The sequence below is a fragment of the Pongo pygmaeus genome, chromosome 22 (genome assembly GCF_028885625.2).
Source record: "Pongo pygmaeus isolate AG05252 chromosome 22, NHGRI_mPonPyg2-v2.0_pri, whole genome shotgun sequence".
NCBI lineage: Eukaryota > Metazoa > Chordata > Mammalia > Primates > Hominidae > Pongo > Pongo pygmaeus.
Genome location: NC_072395.2, coordinates 55,434,364 through 55,459,991, shown reverse-complemented (window position 1 = coordinate 55,459,991; position 25,628 = coordinate 55,434,364). Strand labels below are relative to the sequence as shown.

The 25,628-nt window shown below is 46.3% G+C and overlaps 1 protein-coding gene across 5 annotated transcripts; it reads left to right on the top strand.

The window, feature by feature from the left end:
* The first annotated feature begins 675 nt into the window (after nt 1-675).
* Nucleotides 676-25,280, top strand: RSPH1 (radial spoke head component 1). 5 transcript variants are annotated; one of them, XM_054468558.2, is made up of 10 exons: nt 1,270-1,741; nt 4,576-4,660; nt 4,795-4,908; nt 5,011-5,116; nt 11,383-11,473; nt 12,039-12,174; nt 15,147-15,218; nt 20,357-20,510; nt 21,722-21,871; nt 24,901-25,280. In XM_054468558.2, exons 1-10 carry the CDS (start codon nt 1,503-1,505, stop codon nt 24,951-24,953), a joined length of 1,200 nt encoding a protein of 399 aa, XP_054324533.1. In that variant the 5' UTR covers nt 1,270-1,502; the 3' UTR covers nt 24,954-25,280. The 5 variants fall into 5 exon arrangements, with proteins under 5 accessions (XP_054324535.1, XP_054324533.1, XP_054324534.1 ...); XM_054468559.2 differs by having other exon boundaries at nt 1,279-1,741; nt 4,576-4,651; XM_054468560.2 differs by lacking the exons at nt 1,270-1,741; nt 4,576-4,660 and adding an exon at nt 676-733.
* The last annotated feature ends 348 nt before the right edge of the window (nt 25,281-25,628 follow it).

The window sequence follows — 25,628 nt, the reverse complement described above, 5'->3', positions numbered from 1 at the left end:
GCCTTTCCTTAGATGTTCAACGGAGAAATGATAGTGAGGATTTAATAAGATAACTCATATAAAATTCTTAAAACAGTGCCCGCACACAGTGTCAGAACTTAGTAAACATCGGTTACTGTCATTGTTAGGACAAATTTGAAAGCTAAATTTCTGACATTTTAAATGTAAAAAACGAGTATTTATTTGCATATACTTATGTTACCATTCTTGATTTCTAACATTTAAAATGCTTTTGGCATTTTATTATAAAAGTAGGACATGCTTAATTGTAGTGACTGGGAAACTGCCAATATGTAGAGAAGAAAATAATAATCATCTGTTATCCCTAACTCCCCACTTTTCCCCATAAGAAAAGCTGTTAAATTTTGGTGTTTACAACATTTTTATCTTTGCAACTAAAAAACGACATAATTTTGGAATCTCGTGTGTTGCTTGTAACTTGTGTATTTATTCAGTAAGTAATATATTTGGGCCTGATGATGGGTTATGGTTGTAACCTTTCATATTAGCATTGGGAAGAATCTCTAGGGGATGTGTGCTCTGAAAGATCAGCAGCTTATTCACTGCCTGGATTTGGCTTCTAGTATTCTCCTATCAAGACCAAATCCTATGGTTATTCAGTCACTCCTCCCCAGCTCCTGCAGCAACAACAAATAACACAGCTTTGTAGTCTGGGATGATGGCAGACGAAATGGGAGACAGTGAGGCGCCTTGGGCAGGCGGAGTGCGTCAGGTAAAGCAGATTTCCAAGCCTGCACGTGTACATGCGTGTGCGTCTGTGATTGTGCGGGTGTGTGACCGTGGAGGGGAGCCAGGAGCGAGAGGAGAGGACCGGAGATCGTACGGGACACCCGAGAGTCAGAGGCCCGAGGGGGCTGGGACTCATGTCGAGGTCGGGGAAGGATGTAAAACCCGGACGGACAACAGTGTAGGCCGCCCCTGCTGAGAGGCCAGGGCTGCCTCCTTGAGAGTGAAGTTGTTTACAGACAAGAGAAGAGATCTTGGCGGACACATCTTAGCTAGCCGCGAATCCCGAAGGGTCAGCAGAGTCTAGAAAGGTAAATGGGGGTGGGCAGAACCCCCGGAGGGGCCTGCGAGGCCTGGGGGCGGAAGGGAGCGGGCAGTGCCCGCACTGGGCAGGGGTGAAACCCTCTCGAGAGTTGGCCCGGACGCGTTTCCCGCGTCCTTCCTCTTGAGGGCCCAGTACCCAGGTGGCTCCTCGTTGTGGCGTCACAGAACAGCCGACTAAAGTGATGAATTTCAGGGGCCAGCAACGGCGAGGTCCAGGTCAGAGAGCCAGTGGGCAGCCAGGCACGCAACCCGCTCAGGCCCTGCCCAGTCCCCGCCCCTTCCCTTCCCGAGCAGTGATTGGCCGAGGCGGCCCCTCGTTGCTATGACGGCATCCCAGTGCTGCCACTGGCTCCACCTCGTCCCTTCCTTCCCGCCCCTCCGTATTCCCGGGCGGTGATTGGTCGAGGTGCCTTTCCCGTTGCTATGACAGTATGCAAAGGCTGCCAGTGGGTCCTCCCGCGCCGTCCGCGTCGCCTGTCTCGGCTCCCCATCTTTCGGGCTGGGAGGGAGGCGGGGGCCGGCCGCGTCTCCATGGCGACGCGGGACGCGGCGGTGGAGGCGGTTGTTACCCACCTGCTAGAGGCGCTGCGGCTGGGATCCAGGCTGGTGGAAGACCATGTCGGACCTGGGCTCGGAGGAGTTGGAGGAGGAGGGAGAGAATGATATTGGGGTGAGAGCTCCTGGTGAGAAGGGACTTCCCAGGGTGCGCAGCGCCGGGGGAACCTCGAGGTTGGGTTTGGAGAGTGAGGAGGCGCAGAAACCAGAGGTCTGAGCCACAGCTCCCCAGGATCCCCGGCAGGGACGAGGGCCACGCCAGACACACCTGCGTGCGTCCTGGAAGTTGATGGTGAAAAGTGAAACGCTGTGACGTCTGGTTACCACATCCCGCCTCGTTCCTCCCCCACCCGCATCCTGCCTCCCATTAAAGGCAAAGATTTCCCAGCAGAAGGCTTTGGAAGTTTTCTCCTCCCTGTGTTAATTCCCATCGAGGCAGTTTTCTTGGATGAGCAGATCATCCCACGCTGCCATACTACCCTTGAATAAGTCATTTCTGTAGCTGAGATTTGCTCCCCCGGCATTTAGATGCATGGAGGATAGTTGCTTCCTGGCAGCCTCCAAGAAATGCTGAGGAGGCCCTGGGCTCAGGAGAGGGTTCCTGAAGATATTATAGGCGTATCCTCACATGTGCTTTCTTCAGTCCCCATCTGAACTGACCCAGGTCTTTGGAGTTATTTCCTGAGTTACGCAGCAGAGAGGAGAAAGAGCTGCACATCCAGCCTGTGAGCTGGGTTCTGTGTGGGAATATTTCTACCACCCAGAGAGTAGTTCCTCCCTACTCCAGAGGGTGACCTCTCCGTGGCTGACAGGTAGGGAACCTCAGCCGCTATAGTCTGCATGAACAGTACAGAGTTGAGGTACTTTCAGAATTAACTGAAAAACCTAGCGACTCTGCAGTGGTGCTGTCAGTGCCTGCCCAGACCTTTTTGCTAGCTCTGGGCACTCATCTCCCAGCTTCCGCCTGATTTGCTACTCAAGCTAGCACCTCTGTGCACTGCAACTACCTGCCCAGTATGGAGAGCCAGAAGTGCCTGAAATTCACATCCGGCCAGACAGCCAGTAGCTAGTGCAAGAAGCAGGACAAAGTCTACAGTGCAATTGATGCCCCCAGAGTCCCTGTTGGATTAGGCCAAGTCTGGGACTTCACCTGCAGTGGCATCCTTCCTTAGCTGCCTGCCCTGTCATGTCTACTTCCCTGCAGTGGCATCCTTCCTTAGCTGCCTGCCCTTTCATGTCTACTTCCCTGTCTTCTTTACACTTTCTTCCAGGAGAGCACTTAAAAAAATCAGGCCAGGCGCGGTGGCTCATGCCTGTAATCCTAGCGCTTTGGGAGGCCGAGGTGGGCGGATTGCCCGAGCTCAGGAGTTTGAGACCAGCCTGGGCAACACGGTGAAACCCTGTGTCTACTAAAATACAAAAAATTAGCTGGGCGTGGTGGCAGGCATCTGTAATCCCAGCTACTCGGGAGGCTGAGGCAGGAGAATGGCTTGAACCTGGGAGGCAGAGGTTGCAGTGAGCCGAGATGGCGCCGCTGCACTCCAGCCTGGGTGACAGAGCGAGACTCCATCTCAAAAAAAAAAAAAAAAGAAATCACTTGTTCAGGGTCTGATTCTAGGTGAACCCAACCTGCAACACTTGCCCAGCAAGCTTTCTAGTTTGTCTCCTCAAATGGCCCCACTGATTTGTAACTTTTTAGTGCCTATAATTTTTAGGTTCATATCACATTTGGGGTCATTTTAAAGGATTTCTGTCTTATTCAGCCACCCCAGTGGCTCACTGTTGGGTGTATTGGGAAGCCTCTTGGATGGAAGGAGGGGACTTTTGTACATTTTGATGTAAACTAACCCTGAAACAAATCTGTAAGGTCACAGATTTTTACCTTATATTCTAGGCAGGAATTAGTGGGCCAAACAGTGCTAGAAAAGGGCAAGAATTGCACAGATGTTTATTTCTGAAGTCCTCAATGTAGTGTGTCAGTACTTGTGTTATAATAAGTCTATATACATCCAATTCCATTTTTTAATTTTAATTTTTAATAAATTTTATTGTGTATATTTAAGAAATACAGTGTGATGTTATGAGATACCCATGTTAGATCATTACTGGATGCTTTCAGCATTTTATTGTTTACTATATTCACTCTATACCCATGTATTAAGTGCTAAGAAACGTTTATTTTCTGAAGGATAGGAAAATTGCAAGCTTTGATCACATTTTTTATTGATTTACTTTTAAGATAGACACATAATTGAGCTGGCGTGGCGGCTCATACCTGTAATTCCAGCTCTTTGGGAGGCCAAGGTGGGAGGATCGCTTGAATCCAGGAGTTTGAGACCAGCCAGGGAAATATAGTGAGACCTTGTCTCTACAAAAAAATTTTAAAATTAGCTGGGAGTGGTGGTGCATGCCTGTAGTCTCAGCTACTCAGGAGTCTGAGGTGGGAGGATCACTTGAGCCTGGGAGGCGGAGGTTGCAGTGAGCTGAGATTGTGCCACTGCACTCTAGCCTTGGCAACAGAGTGAGGCCCTGTCTCAAAAACAAAAACAAAAACAAACCACAGATAGATATGTAATTATTGCAGCATTGGGTCATGAGTGTTTGAACCTTAAGTCTCTTGCTAGGGGTTTTAAAAATAAGATAAACTTAATCGACAAGGGAGCCCTGTGTACTCCTCAGTGCCCTCCAACCTGTCCCTTCCATCGGAAATTCCTTGCAGGGCAAAGGTCTCTTCAGGCCACACCCTGCCCCAGGGATCATTTGAGGGAAGAGTTGCTTCTCTCAGGGCAATTGCCTTTGAAATCCTGGATTACTGAAGGAAGCAAACGGGGAGGTATTTGTGTGGACTTGAACTGTTCTACCCGCATGTGCTATTTCAAGCATGTTCCTACTAAGAACACAGCTTAGAGTATCTAGCATTTTTCACAAATTGGTTAACTTTGCTTACAGGGTAAAGGATTATCACAATGAATTGCAAGCTCTGTCCTCATCTAGCCCAGGCGTGGTTACCTACCTCAACTGTAAGGTGGGAAAGGTGGGACAATTGAGTATAGTGCCGGGGATTTAGCATAGTGGGATGACTCAAGGGTATGATATTTACAAAATGCTTAGCACCTGGTTAGTGCTTAATGAATGTTACCTGTAATTGTGTCAATTTTCATTACCCAGGAATATGAGGGGGGTCGGAATGAGGCAGGCGAAAGGCACGGACGTGGGAGGGCACGGCTACCCAACGGGGACACCTACGAAGGGAGCTACGAATTCGGTAAAAGACATGGCCAGGTCAGAACCGTTGACTTGACTGGATGGTTTTCTCTATTTAATGCTCTGTTAGCAAATGCTACATTCAGCAATGATATGAATTATATAATCAATGTGTTTCAGGGGATCTACAAATTTAAAAATGGTGCTCGATATATCGGAGAATATGTTAGAAATAAAAAGCACGGTCAAGGCACTTTTATATATCCAGATGGATCCAGATATGAAGGTAAAATGTTATCACCAAGCAGACTTTCGTGTTACAGAAGTTTGTTTTTCTTTCTTTATGATTGAACTTGTCTGTGAATACTGACATGTATCAGAAAGCTTAAAGTGCTCCAGATTACTCATTCAACGAACACAGATTGTGTTACTATATTCACAGGGTTGATGCACAAATATGAAAGCCTTGTAATTAATTAACTCACTAATGAATCTGTAGTGGGAAATCTGTCCCTATGGCCAGCAAGTCCATGTCCTGGGAGCAGACAAAAGGGAGGCTGCTGGGTGGACGCAGGCCTCGGAGCTGGTGGACCCATTGCTTCAGCTGCTCTGCGGCATTCATCTTCCTGAACCTGTCTTTGCATTTTCCATTTCTGACCAACCCCGCATCTGACGGATGTGTTATTTCTTTAGATCGAGTGTTTCCTTACATCAGGGCTTCCTGTCTGGGAGTCTTCCTGCCTTGTTAAACTGACTTTTCCTATCTGTGCCATAATTCCTTACAGGCCAACGTTATGTTTGAGGAGGATTCTTTTTCCTTTATTTCCAAGAGCCTCCCTGCCGCCCCTTGTGCCATTGTCACCTGGTGTGACCACAACATTAGTGATATCTCAAACCTGGGAAGAGGGACCGGCAGGGAGCGTGTTGTGAGTCTTCAGAAAGTGTATATAAAATTCTGTGTTCTGGGCTTTTTGGTTTTTCCCTAGGAAGAAAGAAATTGTCTAGTTTTCTTCAGATTTCCAAAAAGATCTGTGACCCTAACCTTGGACTCTGGTACCTTGCATAGGTGACTTCACATCTCCTTGCCTCAGTTTCTTATCTGTAGCATGAAGGTTCAATGGATAAATACAGGGAGACACTTGCAACCTTGCCTGATCCATAGTGAGCACTCAGTAACTGGGGCTGGGACTGTGATGTAGCACTTGTGACAGCATCACTTCTTAGTGAGGAGGACATATTCTTACAAAGTGCAAGCTATAGTTGCTTGCTTTGCTCCTAGATAAAATAAGAACCAGTAGGTGGTTCTTATTTTAATAGATGTCAGTGATGATTCTGTCCAATTCTGAGACCAAGATGGAGGGTGTTCATACCATCCCTGTTAGATAGAGTTTGTTTTGTTTTGTTTCATAAATCCCGGAAGGCTTGCTCTATAAGAAGCACCATCTGCTTTTTAAATCAACTTTAAACAATTTAATTTGGGGCTTAATTTAATTCTTTCCAAATCCTTATGCACCTAATCTCATTCTTGTCACTTTTGATTTTAGTGTAGGTGTTGATACAATTTGAAGATATTTAGAATAAGGGATTTAAGGAATTTTGAATATGAAGGTTAAAAAGGGGTAACTGTTTCTCTGACACCAAATGCATGGATTTTCCATGCTATGTACTTCTCCAGTCTTCTGTGGATACCAACTGAGTTTCCAATGATGCAACTCCATTCTGACACCACCCAGAGTTAGCACAGACCCCACAGGTTAAGGGCTCAGTTTCCAAGACTGCCCCACTTCAGATGTCAACCTCAAGTTGTGGATCCCTAGGGTACCCACACTTCTATCTGACTTGGCTACAAATTGGGGGTTCCTACAACACCCTACTCAGGTTTGATATGTGCCACAGTGGCTCATAGGACTCAGGAAAACACTTTACTTAGGTTTACTGTAAAGGATATTATAAAGAATACGGATGAACAGCCAGATGCAGAGGTACACAGGGCAAGGCCTGGAAGGTTCCCAAGCACAGGAGCTTCTGTCCTCGTGGAGGTGGAGTGCACCACCCTCCTGGCACATGATACGTTTACCACCCCAGAAGCTCAACAAATCTTGCTCAAGAGTTTTTATAGAGCTTAATCTCCAGCCCCTTCCTTCTTCTTTCCCAGAGTTGGTGGGTGGGGCTGGAGGTTCCACCCTTCTTATCACTTGGTCTTTCTGGTGTTCAGTCCCATCTTGAGGCCATCCTGGGCCTCATTTGCATAAGTTCAGGTGTGGTCAAAAGAGTCTCATTTTGAATAACAAAAACATTTGTATCAGTCAGGAAATGTCAAGGGTTTTAGGAGCTCTGTGCTGGGAACCAAGAATAAAGACTAATATTTCTTATTATGCCACACTAACATATAAAGCTCATCTGGTAACAGTTGGGATTTTTGATTCTCCAGATGGCTTTGTATCTTAAAGGGTGCAAGATTTAGCCACTACCCAGAGATTTCTTCTCTGACAAAAGCTTAAATAAGTATCTTACTTCATGAAGGCAGCAATGGAAACTGAGGTCAGAAGTTATAATACTAATTGTAACATAGTAAGCCAATACTCTTCCAATCACAAAATCTCAGTTAATGTATGGCTGAGTTATTCTTAACAGTGTGTCTTGGCTGGCTGCCATCACAATGGGCCAGAATGGTTTTGTGCAGGGCAGTGTGTTCAACGTCAGGACCCTGCGGCATAAAGCCCAGTACCCTACCTGTCTCCCAGATGGTCAGACAAGTCCAATTAGGGAGTCCAGGCACCAGCAGAGGCTACAGTGCTGCAGGAGAGGAGTGGGGAGACGGTCCTGGGTGGCGGGTGACTTGGATACAGGCAGGAAGGCAGAGGTTTTTAGGGGTAGTGGGGGATGAGATGGAGGGGAGGGTGGGTGCCAGATGTTGGAGAGGCCTGGACCCCATGTACTGATGCTGAGGGTTGGGGGTATAGGGCCAACTGAGGACTCTGAGGTTAAGGAGGAGAAAGAGCATCCCTATTCCCTGCTGGCCTTGTTGCCTGTCAAACAGAACTCATCAAAACAAAGAAGTTTAAGAACGACATTGTGGAGAAACAAGAATGATATGACAACTTGAAGCTGGGTTTTTTGGAAGCCCCCGAATGGCAGGAGCTGGAAAAAATGAGCACTTGACTATTGGGATGCTTGTGGAGAAGAGAGCATGGTGTTAGAATCAGACAGACTCCAATTTTCATTTCAGTCTTGCTACCCACCAGCTGTGGGACCTTGGGCAATGCATGCAGTCTCTCCGCTTTTCAGGTTCTGCATCTGTAAAACCATATTTCAGCTATTACATATACCAAATGCTGTGGCAAGTGCACGGAACCCTGCCCAGGGTCTGACACTGTGTGTTTCCCCATAAGTGTGGGCTCCTTCTGTCTTGTGTTTGGCTGACCCAGCAGTTTAGGGAGCCAACTTGGCAAGACCATGGGCTAGCATGGCAAACCAGTGACCAACCAGCATTTGGGGTGGGAGGAGCATCCTGGAGAGCTTCTCATTTTAAATTGTCTTCAATCCCAAGTGCCAGACAAACTGCTCTACCCAAGGAGCACCTGCTCCACACCAACCAACTGACCCACCAACCAGCCAATCAAACAGCCAACCAATCAACCAACCAGCCAACTGACTAGCCAACCAAGCAACCAATCAACCAACCAATTAACCAACCAACTGTCTAACCAACCAACCAATTAGCCAACCAGGCAACCAACCAACCAGCCAACCAGCCAACCAAACAGCTAACCAATCAACAAACCAGTCAGCTAACTAGCCAACCAACCAAACAACCAATGAACCAGCCAGCCAAACAGCCAACCAATCAACCAACCAGCCAACTGACTAGCCAACCACCCAGCCAACCAATTAACTACCCAATCAACCAGTTAACCAACCAACCAGCCAGCCAACCAACCAACCAATCGGTTAGCTAACTAACCAACTAGCCAACCAGTCAACCAACCAACCAACCAGTTAACCAACCAATTAGCCAACCAATCAACCAACCAACTGGGAGTTACTCCTGAAAAGAAATATAGTTGGAAAAAACCTCAGTTGACAAGTTCAAGAATGATCAGAAAGTATAGGATTGGGGTAGAAAGACTTAAAAAAAAAATTAAGTGCAAATTTAAAGCCACAATGATAAAGTTTTACAAATGTCATTCACCTCAAAAAAGGAAACTTGACTTATAGCTGTTAGAGATGTGCCTCAGCAGGTGACTTTTCTCTGAATTACCTTCTCTATTTGTGCAGGGTCCCTGTGGTGGCATTACAAAATGCTGGGCAGAGCCTCTTAATAGGTTTTTTAAGTAGATTGGGACTTAAAAAATTTTGCTTACAGTCCTCATGGTGCAAAATTTATTGTCTTTTGCAACTTAACTGTTCTCTTTTATTTTTGAAATTTTTCTGCAAAATATGTAATATGTTTTTCTCACCATGACACCCTGGAGAGCCTCTGACATGGCCAAGAGAGGAGGGATGTAATAATTTTTTGTTTTGTTGGGAAGAAACCAAATGATGTACCTGTTTCAGCTGAGGTCTCTATGCCCCAGGGCTGTGCTGGAACCCCCTCATAATAGCTCACAAAAACCCATTCTGTGCATCTCTTCCCAGCTCCATGTGTAGCTTGAAATTGGCCACGGTGTGAGTATTTACACCACAGAAACTGGCAAATGCTACAAATCCAGGCACATCACTGCCCCTTAAGACCCAGAAAAATCCCTCTAGGTATTTGCACATCCTCATGGTTAATTTAGGTTCAGGGGCCTGAAGTATTTTTTAATGAATTATCTCAATTTGGGGATCTTCATCTCTCTTGTTCATGTTGTTCCTGTCACACATCACATCATGGGACCTAGTCCTCTTCCTTAATTGTTAGCAGTTGCCACCTTCCCTCTGTCCATGAATTTTTGGTAAGTCTGCTCTTTTCTGAATGACTACCCACTTTTTAAAATTGTGCCATGTAGCTTTCTGTGCTGCCTTCCCTGTCCTCGGCTGCTGCTCAGGTGCCAACCTTCCATCCCCAGGCTGGTGCTGGCACCCTGGGGACATGCACTGTCCTTTGTACAGCTGTTCGTTCATCTCACAAAGTGCCCAGGACATTGTAGGTGCTGAGTAAATACTGGAATGATTGAGGAAATAAATATGTAGAAGTTCCTTCTGTAGATAAATTTTGGGGTTATTCACATAAACAAATATTACTTGAATAATTAGCATTTTCTTGGCCTATTGGGTATTCTTTATCTTCATGTGGAAGTGGGTCCAGTTTTTGTGTAAGCCAGAAGCTTATGTAAGTTTTGAGAACCCTCTTTAAAAAAAAGAAAATATAAAGTAGGTATAAAAGTGAATTTTCATTTGTAATGATAAATCAAAATAAGTTAAAAATTTAAAAATACCGCAAACATCACAGAATCTAAGTAGCCTGGGTTTTAATGTCTGACATACTTCTAGAATAGCTTTTCTCCACCTTTGTTAGCTAATACTCTTTGACTGCTTCTCCATATGGCAACCATTTTGTAATGTTTTCTATAGAGAGAATATAAATATAATTCCTTATTTTCTCTTTGATCAACAAATTGATCAACATTTGCTTTTTATTATTCGTAGTCTCAAAACATATCATTTAGCTTAATGACTTGGTGTAATATGCACGTTTTTAAGAGCTGTCACCTTTGGGAGACCTCTATTAAGTTTCTTTCCTACGTGAGCTGTAAGATTTGAGGACGTTTTGAGTTTTCTACTGCAGATTCATACTGTGGTTGACAAAAGTAGTTTGCAGTTGTCCACATCATGGAGTGGTATTATGAATTTTATGATATCCTTGCCAATTTCAGTACTGCCTGCCAAGCCTATAAGGACTTAGCAGAAGCCGTATGGAAGTGAGGAGGTGAGGGAAGAGTTCAAACAGAGGCATGGCACCAGCGGATGGAGCCGGTGTGCAGCTGGGGGTAGGGTGGCACGTTGGAGTCAGATGATTTGGTGGGAGATAGACTGAAATGCTGGCAGGTGGCTGAGGATAGACGGTCAAGCCCTGGAGTTGTTGCTGGATCACTAAACATTTGCAAGGTAAATAAGTGTGGTGTTAGGATCACTGGCAATGGGTCAGACAACCTTGGTTTGTCTCCCTCCTCGTTGCATCTTTGTGGTGCCTCTGACTAACCTGTGAAATGTGCTTGTCGGTACATGCAGGTGGCTGTGGCCCACATCCATACACCTCACTCTGTACCCCGTGAACTGCTGACTCAGCCCTCTCTTAGACCACTGTCCACCGTGGCTCAGCACCTATGCCATCTGGCACAAAAGGAAGGGGTGGAGGGATGTCAGAGTGGAAACAGACAGCAGCCTTGGTCGGTGCTGTTAAAAATCTCTCTTCTGCAGGATTTCCTGAGCAGAAGGGGCCTGTGTGTGCATGGGCTTCATTTGCTTCACAACACATCTGCCTCTGCCATGGTTAACAATTTGAAGACCTGGTACAGGGCATCGATCCCTTCTTCTCACGTGGGCTTGCCTTTGTGTTGTTCCTTTCAGGAGAGTGGGCAAATGACCTGAGGCATGGCCATGGCGTATACTACTACATCAATAATGACACCTACACCGGAGAGTGGTTTGCTCATCAAAGGTTCGGTTTCTATCTTGAGTCTTACGGGATTTGCTTATGTAATGAGAACATGATGTCTGCAGATTGTTTACACTTATTGAGGAACAGAATCATAACAAAAGCCCAGTTACCAACTCTGCCAGGCAGGTCCAATCTTTCCATGGCTTTGAGGCAAGGATGCCTTTCTGTGCAAGTGTAGACTCAAGTATCTGACATCTGCACCTCCGTTGGGGCAGAGCACGTGAGTCTTTCACCCAAGAGTCCCAGGGAGTGGAGGGCACAGAAGAGCCACTGGGGGACCTGAGCCACAGCTCCCACTAGCTCTGCCTCTTCCCTGGGGAAAACAGCTGACACACAGGAGTCTTGCCTCTGTCCAGCTGGCCGGTCCTCTGTGCCTCTGGCAATGTCCTGTGCTTGGGGCACACTGAGCAAGGTGTACCTTCTGACTGGACACAGATACAGAAGCTACATCGCTTGTGAGCCTGCAACAGCCTGGGCCTCCCTCAATGTCAATGTCTGTGTTTTAAACCTGGGAGATTTTTCACTGTGCTGGAACGAAATACCATGTTCCCTTTGTCTTAACCAGGCATGGGCAAGGCACCTATTTATACGCGGAGACGGGCAGTAAGTATGTTGGCACCTGGGTGAACGGACAGCAGGAGGGCACGGCCGAGCTCATTCACCTGAACCACAGGTACCAGGGCAAGTTCTTGAACAAAAATGTAAGTCCATGGGAAGTGACATTTGCCAATGAAGTACAAAATAACCCCCCCCCCGGCAGCCTGTGCAAATGTGTGACCAGAGAATACCAAAAACTCAGAGAAAACTGAGTCCGGCCTATTCAAATGTGGGGAACAGGACAGCTGTGCCATTCTCTGAGCCTCTGGTACCCACAGAGCACAGAATTGGGGGGAGGGAGGGATTGGCCTGTTTCTCTGGGTCTCAGTACAAACTCCCACTGTCTTTCAGCGGGGATCTGTTGCATTGTTATATAACACAAGAGGACATCTGAACCTCTTGTGTGTATTCCTTCTCATCGGTAAATCAGATACCAAATATCTATTTCCTGCAATTGAGCATAGAGGTGTTTGGGTTTTGTTTCCCTGGAAGGGGAGGTGCAACATCCCTGGGGAGGAAGACCCCCAGCTCCCTCCTCATGCTACAGGCCAGCCTGCATGCTCCTAGTTGTGGTGGGAATTAAGGCTGCCAAGGGCCTGGCCCTGGGTCTGGAGGCTTGCCAGCTTCTAGCACCCACGGTGGGCCGTTTCTGTTCGAAGACTTGGTGGTTCCTCTTGCCCTTATTGTACAGAGAAACCTTGAATAATTCAGAAGCTAATACTCAGGACATCGTGATAGCTTTGATCAGGGGTTGAGCAGAAACTTTCCCTGAAGAGAGAATTTGCTGAGCAAATTGATGGTGTTAGGAGTTGACAGAGGGAATGTTTAGCTGATTTAATGAAGTCTCTTTAGACTCTCTGAGAACCCAGTTTTCATTTACATATAATTCATGCCCTAACTACAGATTTTACTTTTAGTCTTCATTAAAACAGCACATTCCCCTCAAACCCATGCATTGTTTATATAATTCCCTGCAAATTTCTGTGGGTCTTTTTGGAGGAGATGGGAAGGTGGTTGCAGAGGAAGAGAATTTGATGAAAATGAATCTGGAAGAATCAGTCGGCTTGTCCAGCCTAAACCAGTCTGAAAAATCAGGGTAAAAATGGAGGCTTTGTTTTGCTAGTTAGTAAAAAACTTTAAATTATACAAATAATACACAAGTACATTCCAATTGTAAAGCACTTAAACGCTAGGATCCTGCCCCACCGCCCTGGGCCCAATCCTTCTACACTATTTCTGTGTGTCATGTAAGCACATTCTAATACAGTCATCTGACACAGAATTATTGTTTGGGGGTTTTAATTACATAATTAGGATCATACTGTGTCAGGATGCAAAAATATACATAAAGATACATCTTTGTCATTTTGCACATTTGGGACTATTATGTAGGTTAGATAATGGAATTGTGAAACCTTTGAGGATTGGCATTTAGAATCACAATCGGTAGTATCCATTTTCCTAAAAAATGGTGTCAGTTTATACTCTTGCCAATAGAATATGAGTCTCTTTATCATATATTCTCATTGACATTGGATATTCTCAGTCTTTAATGTTGTTTTTGTTCTTTTCCAATCTTACGGGTAAAAAATGTCATCTCATTGTTTTAATGTGTACTTCCCTGATTACTAGTGAGGTCAAACATCTTGTCACACGTTTATTGCTGGTTTCTGTTTCTTCTTCAGAAAATTCCCTGTACATGTCCTTGTGGACAAGTTATCAATACTACAAAGCTTCAATAATTAAAACAGTGTGATACCAGGATACACACACACACACACACACACACACACACCAATGAAGCAAATTAGAAAGTCTAGAGACAGTTCCCAGTACATAAAATAATTTCACACACAATAAGGATGTCAAATTAACAAAGGAATGATGGGAAGAGTCAAGACATAGTGCTAGGAACACTTGATAATTATTTGGGAGGAAAATAATAGTTTTGCCTTCACACAGATGAAGATACTTTCTAGGAGAAGTAAAGATTTAAATGTACCCTACGAAATATAGAAAAAAAGTAGATGAATATTAACCTTGAAATGAGGAAAGAGAACTTTCTAAACATAAATAGAAAGGAAAAACCAATCGGTTTAGCTTTATAAAAATAACTTCTTATAGATTAGAAAATGCTGTAAAGAAAATCTAAGAGATGACTGTTAAATGGGGAGAGAATATTTGCAACATTTAATATATAAAGTGTTTTATCAATCAATGTGATTTAAGTGGCTAAAAATCTTGAAAAAAATGCAGGCTTACTAACAACTGAAATGAAGTGAATTAAAATTGTGAGACCCCGTTGTTTTACATTAAAAAACATGTAAAAATAGAACATTTTTACAGTCCTAAAATCAAGAGTTTGAGGATCTGGGACTCTTAAGTGCAGTTGTGGGAATGAAATGATTAGAGCCTCATCTAATCAAAACACATGTATGCTTTTGTCCAGAAATTCTGAGAATTTAAGGATGGTATCAAAAGCGTACATAAAGTTTTAACTCAGAGTACGTTTGCTGGAGCGTTCTTTGTAAAAAAAAAAAAAAAAAAATCAGTATCCCAAATACCAACAATAGTAACTGAGTAAAATAGGTTGCAATCCATAGATGAAATAAAATACCAGGTGGCAACTGGTATTAGGAAAGAATATTTGTAAATACGGGAGTAGTTCATGCCATAGTTCTCTGTAAAAATAGAGTATGAGTTAGTATGTACAATTATGATCAGATTTTTATTTAACAATGTATACTAGAAGCAAAGTTACAAAGAATGCATCAAAATAGTAGTAGTAGTTCCATCTCTAGCTAATTTGCCTATGGATACTGATTCACTGAGGTTTTCTGAAAATGAATACATCACTTTTATAAAAAAGTAAAATGTGGTTGAAGTTTTCAAAAGTAAACAAAACAGGGCATATAAGTCCCAATTCCATTAGCCACGAGTTCACAAAAGCATTCCTTAATCCATGTTACACTTTACCCAATTTTGTGATTTGAGGTGGGTATTGTGGTGGTGACATTTGTATTTTGTATTTTCTGCTGGGTGTTGACACTTAAGAATGGTTTCTCTTTACTCGTAGCCTGTTGGCCCTGGAAAGTATGTATTTGATGTTGGGTGTGAACAACATGGTGAATATCGTTTAACAGATATGGTAAGTTGCAGAGCATGTATGGCTTTTTTACATTAACAGGCAAGTAGCTGCTCAAAAATATTGATCCTGCAAGGTTGGAGGTGGTTCGCCTAAAAGTTATGCCAACTCTTAGGAACTTTCACATTTTCATTTTCCTTATTTGCATGTGTTAGTACAGAATTAAATTGCCAGAAGCAAACAATATCATTTCCCAGTTATTGCAGAACTCTAGACTTTGTTGATAGATACCGTTTTTGTCAATAGAAACTAATCCTGGCCGGGCACAATGGCCCACGCCTGTAATCCCAGCACTTTGGGAGGCCGAAGTCGTGGATTGCTTTAGGTCAGGAGTTCGAGACCAGAATGGCCAACATGATGAATCTGTCTCCACTAAAAATACAAAAATTAGCTGGGCATGGTGGCGCATGCCTGTAATCCCAGCTACTCAGGAGGCTGAGGCAGGAGAATCGCTTGAACCTGGGCGGTGGAGTTTAAAGTGAGCCAAGATCACGCCACTGCACTCCAGCCTGGGTGACAGAGTGAGACTCTGTCTCAAAAACAAACAAACAAACAACAAATAAAAAACTAATCCTGAGTAGGAGGGTTCTAGACAGTGTTACGTCCCAGAAGTGAAAACTGAATCTGTAACTGGTGTTGCCACAGTTTGTCCAATGACTGTTAGCTTGTCTGGTGTGCGGCATGCTTCTCTGAACGCGCCGTTGGTAAGTCTTTCTCTCGTTTTTTCCTTTCCAATATCTAACATCAATATTAACACTACATTGACATTCCCTGGTTAATAGTACAGCTAGTCAGCTAATATTGCCATTTTAAGGCATTGAGATATGTATATGTGTTGAGGTGGGAATATCTGTGTTCCTATTCCTCTCGTGATTAATGTCTGAGCAATCCCCGTAGATAATTAGCAATTCAGTAACATTTCCTGACCCTGGTACTGGTTTTGATCCTTTTGTCTTATTTGTTTAGCTGAGGTCATTCTCACTGTAAGAAGTTTTGAGTTTTAAGGAGGAGTGTGAACCTGGCAGACACACGCGTGGAATCGTGCTTTTGTTTGTTTTTTGGTCTCTGAAGTTGTTGAGGTGTCCCTTCCTAGTGAGTTAAGAATATATTATTGTACACAAACTCTCCCATATTTGCATACTTTCTTTCTGAAGAAAGCCGGGGAACAGCTTGTTTGGGTCTACCACCACATCAATGCCCTTTCAACCTGGGTTAGTCCTTTTTGTGCTGCTATAAAGGAATTCCTAAAGCTGGGTAGATTATAAAGAAGAGAGGTTTATTTGGTTCACAGTTCTGCAGGCTGTACAAGAAGCATGGCACCAACAACTGCCTGGCCTCTGGTGAGGCCTCAGGAAGCTTCCACTCATGATGGAAGGTGAAGGGGTGCTGGCACCATAGCTCAAAAGAGGAGGAAAAGAGGGGAGGAGGTACCAGGTATATATATATATTTTTAACAACCAGTTCTCGTGTGAACTAATAGAGCAAGAACTCACTCATCACCACAGGGAAGGCATCACACCATTCATGAGGGATCCGCTGCCATGAGCAAAACACCTGCCACCAGGCCCCACCTCCAACCCTGGGGGTCACATTTCAACATGCGATTTGAAGGGGACAAACACCCAAACTATGTCACAACCTGAGCCAAGTCACCTCGTTTTGTTTTTTTTTTGTTGCTGTGTCCCTCGTCAACCCCTTGGCATCACCCAGAGGCCCTGCTTTAAACCAGCTCCTCGTTACCTTGGGCTCAGCTGTGAGGCTGGGGAAAGGAGCTTGGAAGGCTGCGGGAGATCCTGTGCATGAGCGCCTGTCCCGCACCTGCTCCATGCCGCCCACTGCTGTCTCTACCTAATGCTCCATCCTTTCACCCCAAGGGCCCTGGCCTTGAATCCTAAGTCTAAACTCATCACCAATTTTTCAATTCAATGCTCTTCAATGCTCTCCAGACAGGTTTTTTTTTTGAGATGGAGTTTCGCTCTTGTTGCCCAGGCTGGAGTGCAGTGGCGTGATCTCAGCTCACTGCAAACTCCGCCTCCCGGGTTCAAGCGATTCTCCTGCCTCAGCCTCCCAAGTAGCTGGGATTACAGGCATGTGCCACCACGCCCGGCTAATTTTGTATTTTTAGTAGAGATGGGGTTTCTCCACATTGCCCAGGCTGGTCTCAAACTTTCGACCTCAGATGATCCACCTGCCTCAGCCTCCCAAAGTGGTGGGATTATAGGTGCACTGCACCCAGCCCTCCAGACAGTTTTTTAACTTTTCTCGTTTTTCTTCCTAGAGTCAGTTAGATTCTAAAACCAAAGGGAGTCTTTGAATCTTTATCCCTTAACCTCGCATGATCGAGTGAGTGTCTGTGCTCCGTTGCTGCCTCCTGAGTGGCCAGAGCTGGACGTCCCCAGGGCTCTCGGCCCTGACCTCAGCCACCCTCTTTTCCTGATTCCTGCTCCTGCGATGTTCTACTTTCTGCATATCACTCTGGCCACAGTTATTTAGTTTCCCCAAACAGCCCATGGTTGCTCATGCTCCGCCTTCTTGGCTGACCAGAATCCTGTGTGGCCTCACAGTGATCTGTCTTCTTTGCCTCTTCTTCTCCTGCTTTGCTCCAGCTAAAAGGAACCACTGGCTAGGGGCAGGTCCCTAGCAATCCAGAAAATGAAATGGCCACGATGCTTGATTTTGTTGCTAAGTATGAGGCCCTACCTCCTCTGAGCATGGATTCTTCATGGACCGCAGGGTGCTCTAGTCTGGGTGGAAGGCAGTTTCCTATAAGTCATCTGCATCTAACAAAACATAGAGGAATTTGACATACTGTCCTCCCCCGAGGTTCCACTCCATTTATGTGTGTGTGTGTGTGTAACCTCCTACACACATAGTCAGAAGCCTAAGAAAGACAGTCAGCTTTAGGATTCGATTGTGACAGGGAGGTATTTAGTATTTTGCTGGGATTTCCATGGGGTTGGACACCTCTCACCTGTTCCCTGAAGGAACCTATTAGTTAAATTGATACATTGTCAGCACTGGGAATAACTGTTTAAGTTTACTGGTGATTGAGCAAGTTTTTACATTTGTGTAGTGATAAAAATAAAGCCCATCTTATTAAGTGCTTTGCAGCTTTAGACTACTGGAAAAAGTTCCTAGAAGTCAGTATCTCAGGACGATGAGAAGAAGGTAGAAGGAGCATCAGTAACATCTAAGGGAGAATTACTGATATAAGCCCCAAGTCCTGTTGCTGTTTAGGAAAAACCACCCATGAAATAATGCAGCAACAGCCTGAGGGCTTTGTGGAAGGCCTCCCACTGTACTGTGGGGATGGATTAGGATGGTGGTGGAAGAGAAGAGCCTCCGTGTTCTCTTTCCTTAGTAAAGGGAATGTATCCCCTGTAGAGTAGGGGTTGCCAAGCTGCAGCCCGTGGCTCACTCCCTGTTTCTTTTTAAATTATGGTTTTATATGTACATTTATAGAGTTTGAAATTTGCCATTTTAAAGCATGCTTTCAGTGGCATTCAGTATGTTCAGTGTTGTGCAACTGTGAGAACAATGCATTTCCGGAGCTTGTCCGTTATCCCAGACAGAAACTCTGTACCTATTAAGCAACAACTCCCCATTCGACCTCCCCCAGCCCCTGATATCTTTTAATCTACTTTCTTTCTCTATGAATTTGCCTATTCTAGATGTTGCATATAAATGAATTCATTCTGTATTTGTCCTTTTGTGTCTGGCTTCTTTCGTTTAGCACGACGTTTTCAAGGTTCTTGCTTATCCATTCGTCTGTTGATGGACAATTGAGTTGCTTCCACATTTTAGCTATTATGAATAATGCTGCAACGAACATTCGTGTACAAGCATCTGTTCGAATCTCTGTTTTCAGTTCCTTTGGTTATATACTGAGGACTGGAATCGCTGGGTCATATGGTGATGCTGTTTTGCTTTTTGAAGAACTGCCAAATGTTTTCTACAGTAGCTGCAGCATTTTACATTCCCACCAGCAATGTAAGAGGGTTCCACCTCTTGGTTTTATACATAAAGTGGAGTGCGGTTCCCAAACTAGCACTGTCAGCTTCACCTGGGAATCTGTTAGGAATGCAGCTTATTGGACGCTATTCCAGACCTGCTGAATCTGAAACTCTGGGGGTGGGGCTAGCAATCTGTCTTTTAATGCTTTCTGGGTGATTCTGATCTAAGTCAAGTTTGAGGACCCTGTCCTGCAGCATTGGTGTCACCCTTCATGGGTGGCCATACTCGAACACTCTGAGACCAAAATAGAGAGTAATTGATTTCCCAGTGACTCAGCGGAAGAGGCAGGTGTCTGCCCCTCTCTGTCATCGGTATTATCACTTATGTGGCAGCGAAGTGCTCCATAGTCATAGTGCTGATGCTCAGATCTTTGGAATTTTGTGACTGTCACAAAACTGAGAAGTAGGCAAATATGCCTGGCAAAATTGGCACATGTTGGCTGCTCACCATTGTCGGAATTGTACTTTTTTTTTTATTACAAAGTGTTCCACATTCAGACTTGATGAACTCTCATTCTGCTTTCCTTGAATTTTATTTTTCCCCATAATCCTTGACACTAGAGCTTTCGTGTTTATGCAAATCCATATCATATGGACATCTTAGGAACTTCTTAGGCCTATAAGCCTAAAACAAATGGCTGTTTCTTTTATTATTTATATAAAGAATAATATAAATAATTATGTTTCTACTAAGCTCAGTAGACATATAATTATATAATATAAGAATTTTTTATATTAGAGTTGCAAAATGTGGCTGAACAATTGAAAAGACCACTTACTCCTGGTCACTCAGTTCTGGCCACTTAGTCCTGGCCATGTCTTAGCTATTGCAGGTGACTGCGACATGCTCATCTGAAAGCCTTTTGTGGCACCCATTATAAAGCTCGCTGGCCCAGCATTGCTCTGGAGACCTTATTTCTCACCCTGGCTCTTTCAAGATCCGTTCTCAACCCTGAGATTATACCACGGATAGTCAGCAACTGGTCTGATTCCTGAATGACTTCCTAAAAAGGCTGAAACACAAGCCAAAACTTGTCTTTCAAAACTTGTCCTTCCTCCCTCACTTTTAATAGTCCAGACCAAGATCTCACAAATGTTGGTAAATGTACATTTTTGCACTTAAAATAGGAAAGAGGAGAAGAGGAAGAGGAGGAAGAATTAGTAACTGTTGTTCCAAAATGGAAAGCTACCAAAATCACTGAATTGGCCCTGTGGACACCAACTCTCCCCAAAGAGCCGACCTCTACGGATGGACCTGGCCAAGAGGCTCCAGGAGCTGAGAGTGTGGGGCACCCCCGGGCTGTGGGGTGGAGGGGGCAGAGGGTGTGGGGCATCCCCAGGCTGTGGGAAAGAGGGTGTGGGGCACCTTTGGGCTGTGGGACAGAGGGTGTGGGGCACCCCCGGGCTGTGGGGTGGAGGTGGCATAGGGTGTGGGGCACCCCCGAGCTGTGGGACGCGTTTGGGCTGTGGGACAGAGGGTGTGGGGCATCCCCGGGCTGTGGGGTGGAGGGGGCAGAGGGTGTGCGGCACCCCCGGGCTGTGGGACAGAGGGTGTGGGGCATCCCCAGGCTGTGGGAGGGAGGGTGTGGGGCGCCTTTGGGCTGTGGGAGTTGTGGACATCCTGTTTTCAGGCCAGGTGTGGTTGGACTCTCTGAAAATCAGATGCTGGGTCACTTGAGTGTGCGGGATGTTATCAGGGAGAGCCTTTGGGATTGGAGGACGCTCCCGGGGAGCGGAGGGGAGAGGAAAGTAACAGGGTTGATTGGACAGAGGCAGAGGCGTGGCCTCCACAGCCTTGCTTCATTCCGTGGGGAGCACTGTGGCGTCTCGGGGACCTGTATCCCCTCACTTAGGTCAGTGAGTGAATGTGGGTGTGACCCCGGGCTGGCACTGACAGCAGCTGGGGGGACAGTCCTTCCTTGAAGAAGGGTCCACGTGGCGCCTCCAGGTCCAACCCAGCGGTGTTTCTGGAAGTCCTTAATGTGCCGGGGGAAGTTGAAGGTGGCTACCCCGGGTGAGATCCCTTCCATTGCAAGCGGAGGAAAGCCAGCTCTGATTGGCCTCCGTGAAAGAATACTCATGCTGCTAAGAATTTCTTGGCTCACGTGACTGGGAAGCTCCGGGACAGCCCCCGGAATGGCCGGGCAGCCTCCGCCCTCTGTCCCAGCTCTCCTCTGCGCTGGCTCCTCTGGCTGACACTCTCAGGAACCCCAGGGGACTTCTCTTTCTCAAGAGTCTCATCAACACCCTCAGGAATGAAAGTTATCAGACTACCTGCTCCCATCCCCAAGCCACTGACTACAGTGGGGCCTGGGCTGCTCCCCTGGCCAGGCCTGGGCTGGGCTGGGCGGGTGTTGACATGGGGAACATGAGGTGCTGCCAGTGGGAAGGGGAGGGTGGGGGCACGGCAGCCCAGGGGACAGCTGCCCTGCACAGGTCTGCAGGCTCCATTGTTCCCAGGAACTCAGGCTTCTGACCTGTGTTTTATCTCAGGTGCAGGAGAACCCGGGGAGGAGGCCCAGGCTCTGCTGGAGGGCTTCGAGGGTGAGATGGACATGAGGCCTGGAGATGAAGATGCAGACGTCCTCCGGGAGGAGAGCCGGGAGTATGACCAGGAGGAGTTCCGCTATGACATGGATGAGGGTGAGGTCCCTGTGCAGGGAAGTGGGGCGAGGGCCCGCACATAGGGGCCACGAACAGTGAGATTCCCCTTCCCTCCACCAAAGCCTGCCTTCAGCTGGGCCCCAGGGACTCGGGGAAGGCTTAGGGGGCCCCCTGTGAGCACTCACTGGAGCCATCTCAGAACGTTGCTCCCGGGCAGGCCCTCCTGCAAGCCTGGCTGCAGTGGGAAAGGCCTGGGTATGCAGCGGTGCCCGTGCTCGTTGTCACAGGAGGACCGCCCCCAGGCTGGAGAGGCCCGTCAGACATGCAGAGCCTGGCTTTCTTCTCTTGCGTGATTTTTTTTTTTTTTTTTTTTTTTGAGATGGAGTCTTGCTGTGTCACCCAGGCTGGAGTACAGTGGTGCGATCTTGGCTCACTGCAACCTCCACCTCACTGGTTCAAGCAATTCCCCTGCCTCAGCATCCCAAGTAGCTGGGATTACAGGTGCATGCCACCATGCCCGGCTAATTTTTTTGTATTTTTAGTAGAGATGGGGTTTCACCCTGTTGGACAGACTGGTCTCGAACTCCTGACCTCATACAGTACGCCCACCTCGGCCTCCCAAATTGCTGGGATTTGCATGATTTTTAGCAGGGCTGACTCACAGGAGTATGGTTTAAGACTAGTGGTGTCGGGAACTAGCTCTTTTTCAATGGGTTTGGATGTAAGATTAATCTAGAAACTTCTGCCTCTGCCAGCTCATAGGGCAGGGATTTGACCTCAGTTCTGACTAACTGAAGCCTCAGGTTCCTGGAATCTTTAAAAATCTTTCCCCAAGTGCTTGTGGGCAGTTGCAGAAAGCCCGGAGAGAGGACTCTCTTCCCTTAACTCACTTTTCACATCTGACTGAAAGAGGGTGTCATGGTTGTGAGGGAAAGGGCCATCTGGGAACAGCCTGGGCACGGCGGCCTCAGGCACGGGGTCTGCAGTCCCATTCCACTTAGTTTGTCTCTGTTGTAAATTAAGAATATACTTCCCATTCCTTTGAAAATAATACTTGAAATAATGAAATCACATAAGGCAGTTTTCTCTTAGATGCTTGAAGCACGCATAGACTTTCGTGATTGGTAATTCCCCTGAGCGCTGTAGCGATGCACCCAGTGACGCAGTGCTGAGGTGGAACGCGGGGTCAGGTGGAAACCTGGCTTTACAAGTGAGCATCATCTCTGCTTCTCTGACTTGCACAGGGTGGATAGAGATCGTCTCTGCTTCTCTGACTTGTACAGGGTGGATAGAGTAAGCCCTGGCAGGTAGGGGGTCCACAGGATTCTGTTAGGACTGAGTGGCTAGAGTATGCACGGTGTTACAGCAGCATCCAGCTGTGCCCACAGATGTCAGTCCTTAGTCACTGTGGAGCACGGCTGGAGGGGGAGACACGGTTTGATAGGCAGTGTGGAAGTGAGGGGCTGGGCTCTCGCCCTCCAGCACCTAATGGGAAGCTGGAATAAAGGAATCAGTGAGTTCCCTGCAGTGACAGGGATGTGTTACCATGTACCCAGGAGAGGTGATGACTCACCTGGGGCAGGACCAGGAAACTCCAGGTTAGCTGGGAGGGAGGTGGCAAGGAATGGGTGAAACCAGGAAGGAAATTCCAGGCAGAGAGCAGAGTCTCACAGCAGAAGAGTGTAGGGGTGGGGAGGTGGCCCCTTTCCCTTGGAACCGGATGGCCTTTGAACTTGATCCTGAGCCCGGTAGGCGGGACCTCTGGGGGCTGTGGGGATTGCCTGTATCAGGCTTGCTCTCTGAGCTTCTCTGGGGCAATGAGGATGGGTGCCCTGGAGCCAGGCAAGGCAGGAGGCCCCAGAAACTTTGGTGGAGGAGATAACGGAGGGGATGGAGCAGGAAGAATCCTGAAAACCGGACTGGGAGAGATGGGGCCGAGAGGACGATGCCCAGTACCAGCGGGTGTCTGAGACTGGGTTCATGCACCAGCCTTGGACAGAGGGAACACCCCCTTAACTCAGTGGTTTTGGGGCTCCAGGGGACATTTGGCAATGTCTGGAGACTTGGGAGGCTGGTGAGGGAGGTGCTGCTGGCATCTTCCTGGGTGGAGGCTGGGGACGGTGCTGAATACCCTGCAGGGCACAGGACAGCCCCCAGCAAAGGGTCACCCAGGCCACAGTGTCAGGAGGGCCCTAAGTGAAAAGGGAGTAATACAAAATAGGCTTAGTCAGCAGAATATTTATCAAAATAATGCAAGTTCAACATGTATTCATCATGAATCCCACATTACATTGGAGATTTACCCTGCTAATTTCTTTTTGAATATACCCAACAGTGAAAGTTATAGAGTTTAATTAATAATAAAAAATAACTCTACCTTTCCCAAAACATTTAAATATAGCATCTTATAAGAATGTGGCAAATTTCTGCTTTTTTTTTTTTTTTTGAGATGGAGTCTTGCTCTGTCGCTCAGGCTGGAGTGCAATGGTGTGACCCTGGCTCACTGAAACCTCCACCACTGGGTTCAAGCGATTCTCTTGCCTCAGCCTCCCAAGTAACTGGGTTTATAGGCATGCGTCACCATGCCCAGCTAATTTTTGTATTTTTAGTAGAGACGGGGTTTCACCATGTTGGCCAGGCTGGTCTTGAGCTCCTGACCTCAAGTGATCCGCCCACCTTGGCCTCCCAAAGTGCTGGGATTACAGGCGTGAGCCACTGTGCCCGGCCTGCTTTTCTTTTAAATTAATAGCCAAGCAATTACATGTTTTATCCACAAAGCTGGCTGTTTTGGACAGGTGTGCAGGCATAAGAGAATTACTGATGTTACATGGATAGTCTTGTCTTAGCATTTACTTTGAGTATGTATTTTGCTTATTTTATTTCTGGTACCAAAAGAAAAAACTGTTGAAGTGCGTATGAGATAAAATTTAACATTCAATTTTTGACTGATGAATGCTTAATAGTTACAATAATTTTTTTTTTTGGCAAAAGATCTGTTAGTGAATAAAGACTTTAAAAATAGAACAAAGTAAATATGAGATATATTCATATTTGTCTTTTCTTTTCAGGAAACATTAATTCTGAAGAAGAAGAAACTAGACAGTCAGAGCTCCAGGACTAAGACGAAGTGAGCTGAGAGGAGATCGTATCATAAGAATGCTTCTGTCATTAGCCTGGTGCGGTGCTGCGTGTATCTAGTTCCAGCTACTTGAGAGACTGAGGCAGGAGGATTGCTTGAGTCCGGAAAGTGGCAGTTGCAGTGAGCTGAGATTGCGGCACTGCACTCCAGCCTGGGTGACAGAGCGAGACCCTGTCTCAAAAACAAACAAAAAATGCTTCTGTCAGTTAACAATCTTTATTAGAGGGTTTTTAGTCTTTCTTTCTCAGCTGTGTGTTAAGTTCGTTGACAATTGCAAATAAACCTCTTTATTATCCTTTCTTTCTGAAATAGCCTCTGCTTCAAGTTCTGTAAACTGAAGCTTACCAGGTGGTTTTGCCACGGTTTTTCAGTGGCGTCTTCTCCTTGGATAGAGAAAACTGTAACTCTGCGGGAGACGGTGAATGGAAGTTTGGCTTCTGGCTGAGCTGGGAGAATAATCCTGTACCCAAACCCCTCTCTCAGATTTCCCACAAGGGAGGTAGGAAGCGCTTAGAACATGAGGGTTGCTGTGTGCAATGCTCCTCGAATGCAGTGTGATGGGTACATGGCCGACTTGGGTAGGAGACCCCCCACTGCCCCGCAGGGCTCCCTCCCACTCCTTCGCCTCTCCCTGTGGAGCCCAGGCCCACTGTGGGG

Coding starts and splice junctions, on each gene's coding strand:
- RSPH1 (XM_054468558.2), top strand. CDS start 1,503: ATGCAAAGGCTGCCAGTGGGTCCTCCCGCGCCGTCCGCGTCGCCTGTC. Junction 4,661..4,794: donor TCAACTGTAAGGTGGGAAAG/GTGGGACAATTG, acceptor TTCATTACCCAG/GAATATGAGGGGGGTCGGAA. Junction 4,909..5,010: donor TCGGTAAAAGACATGGCCAG/GTCAGAACCGTT, acceptor AATGTGTTTCAG/GGGATCTACAAATTTAAAAA.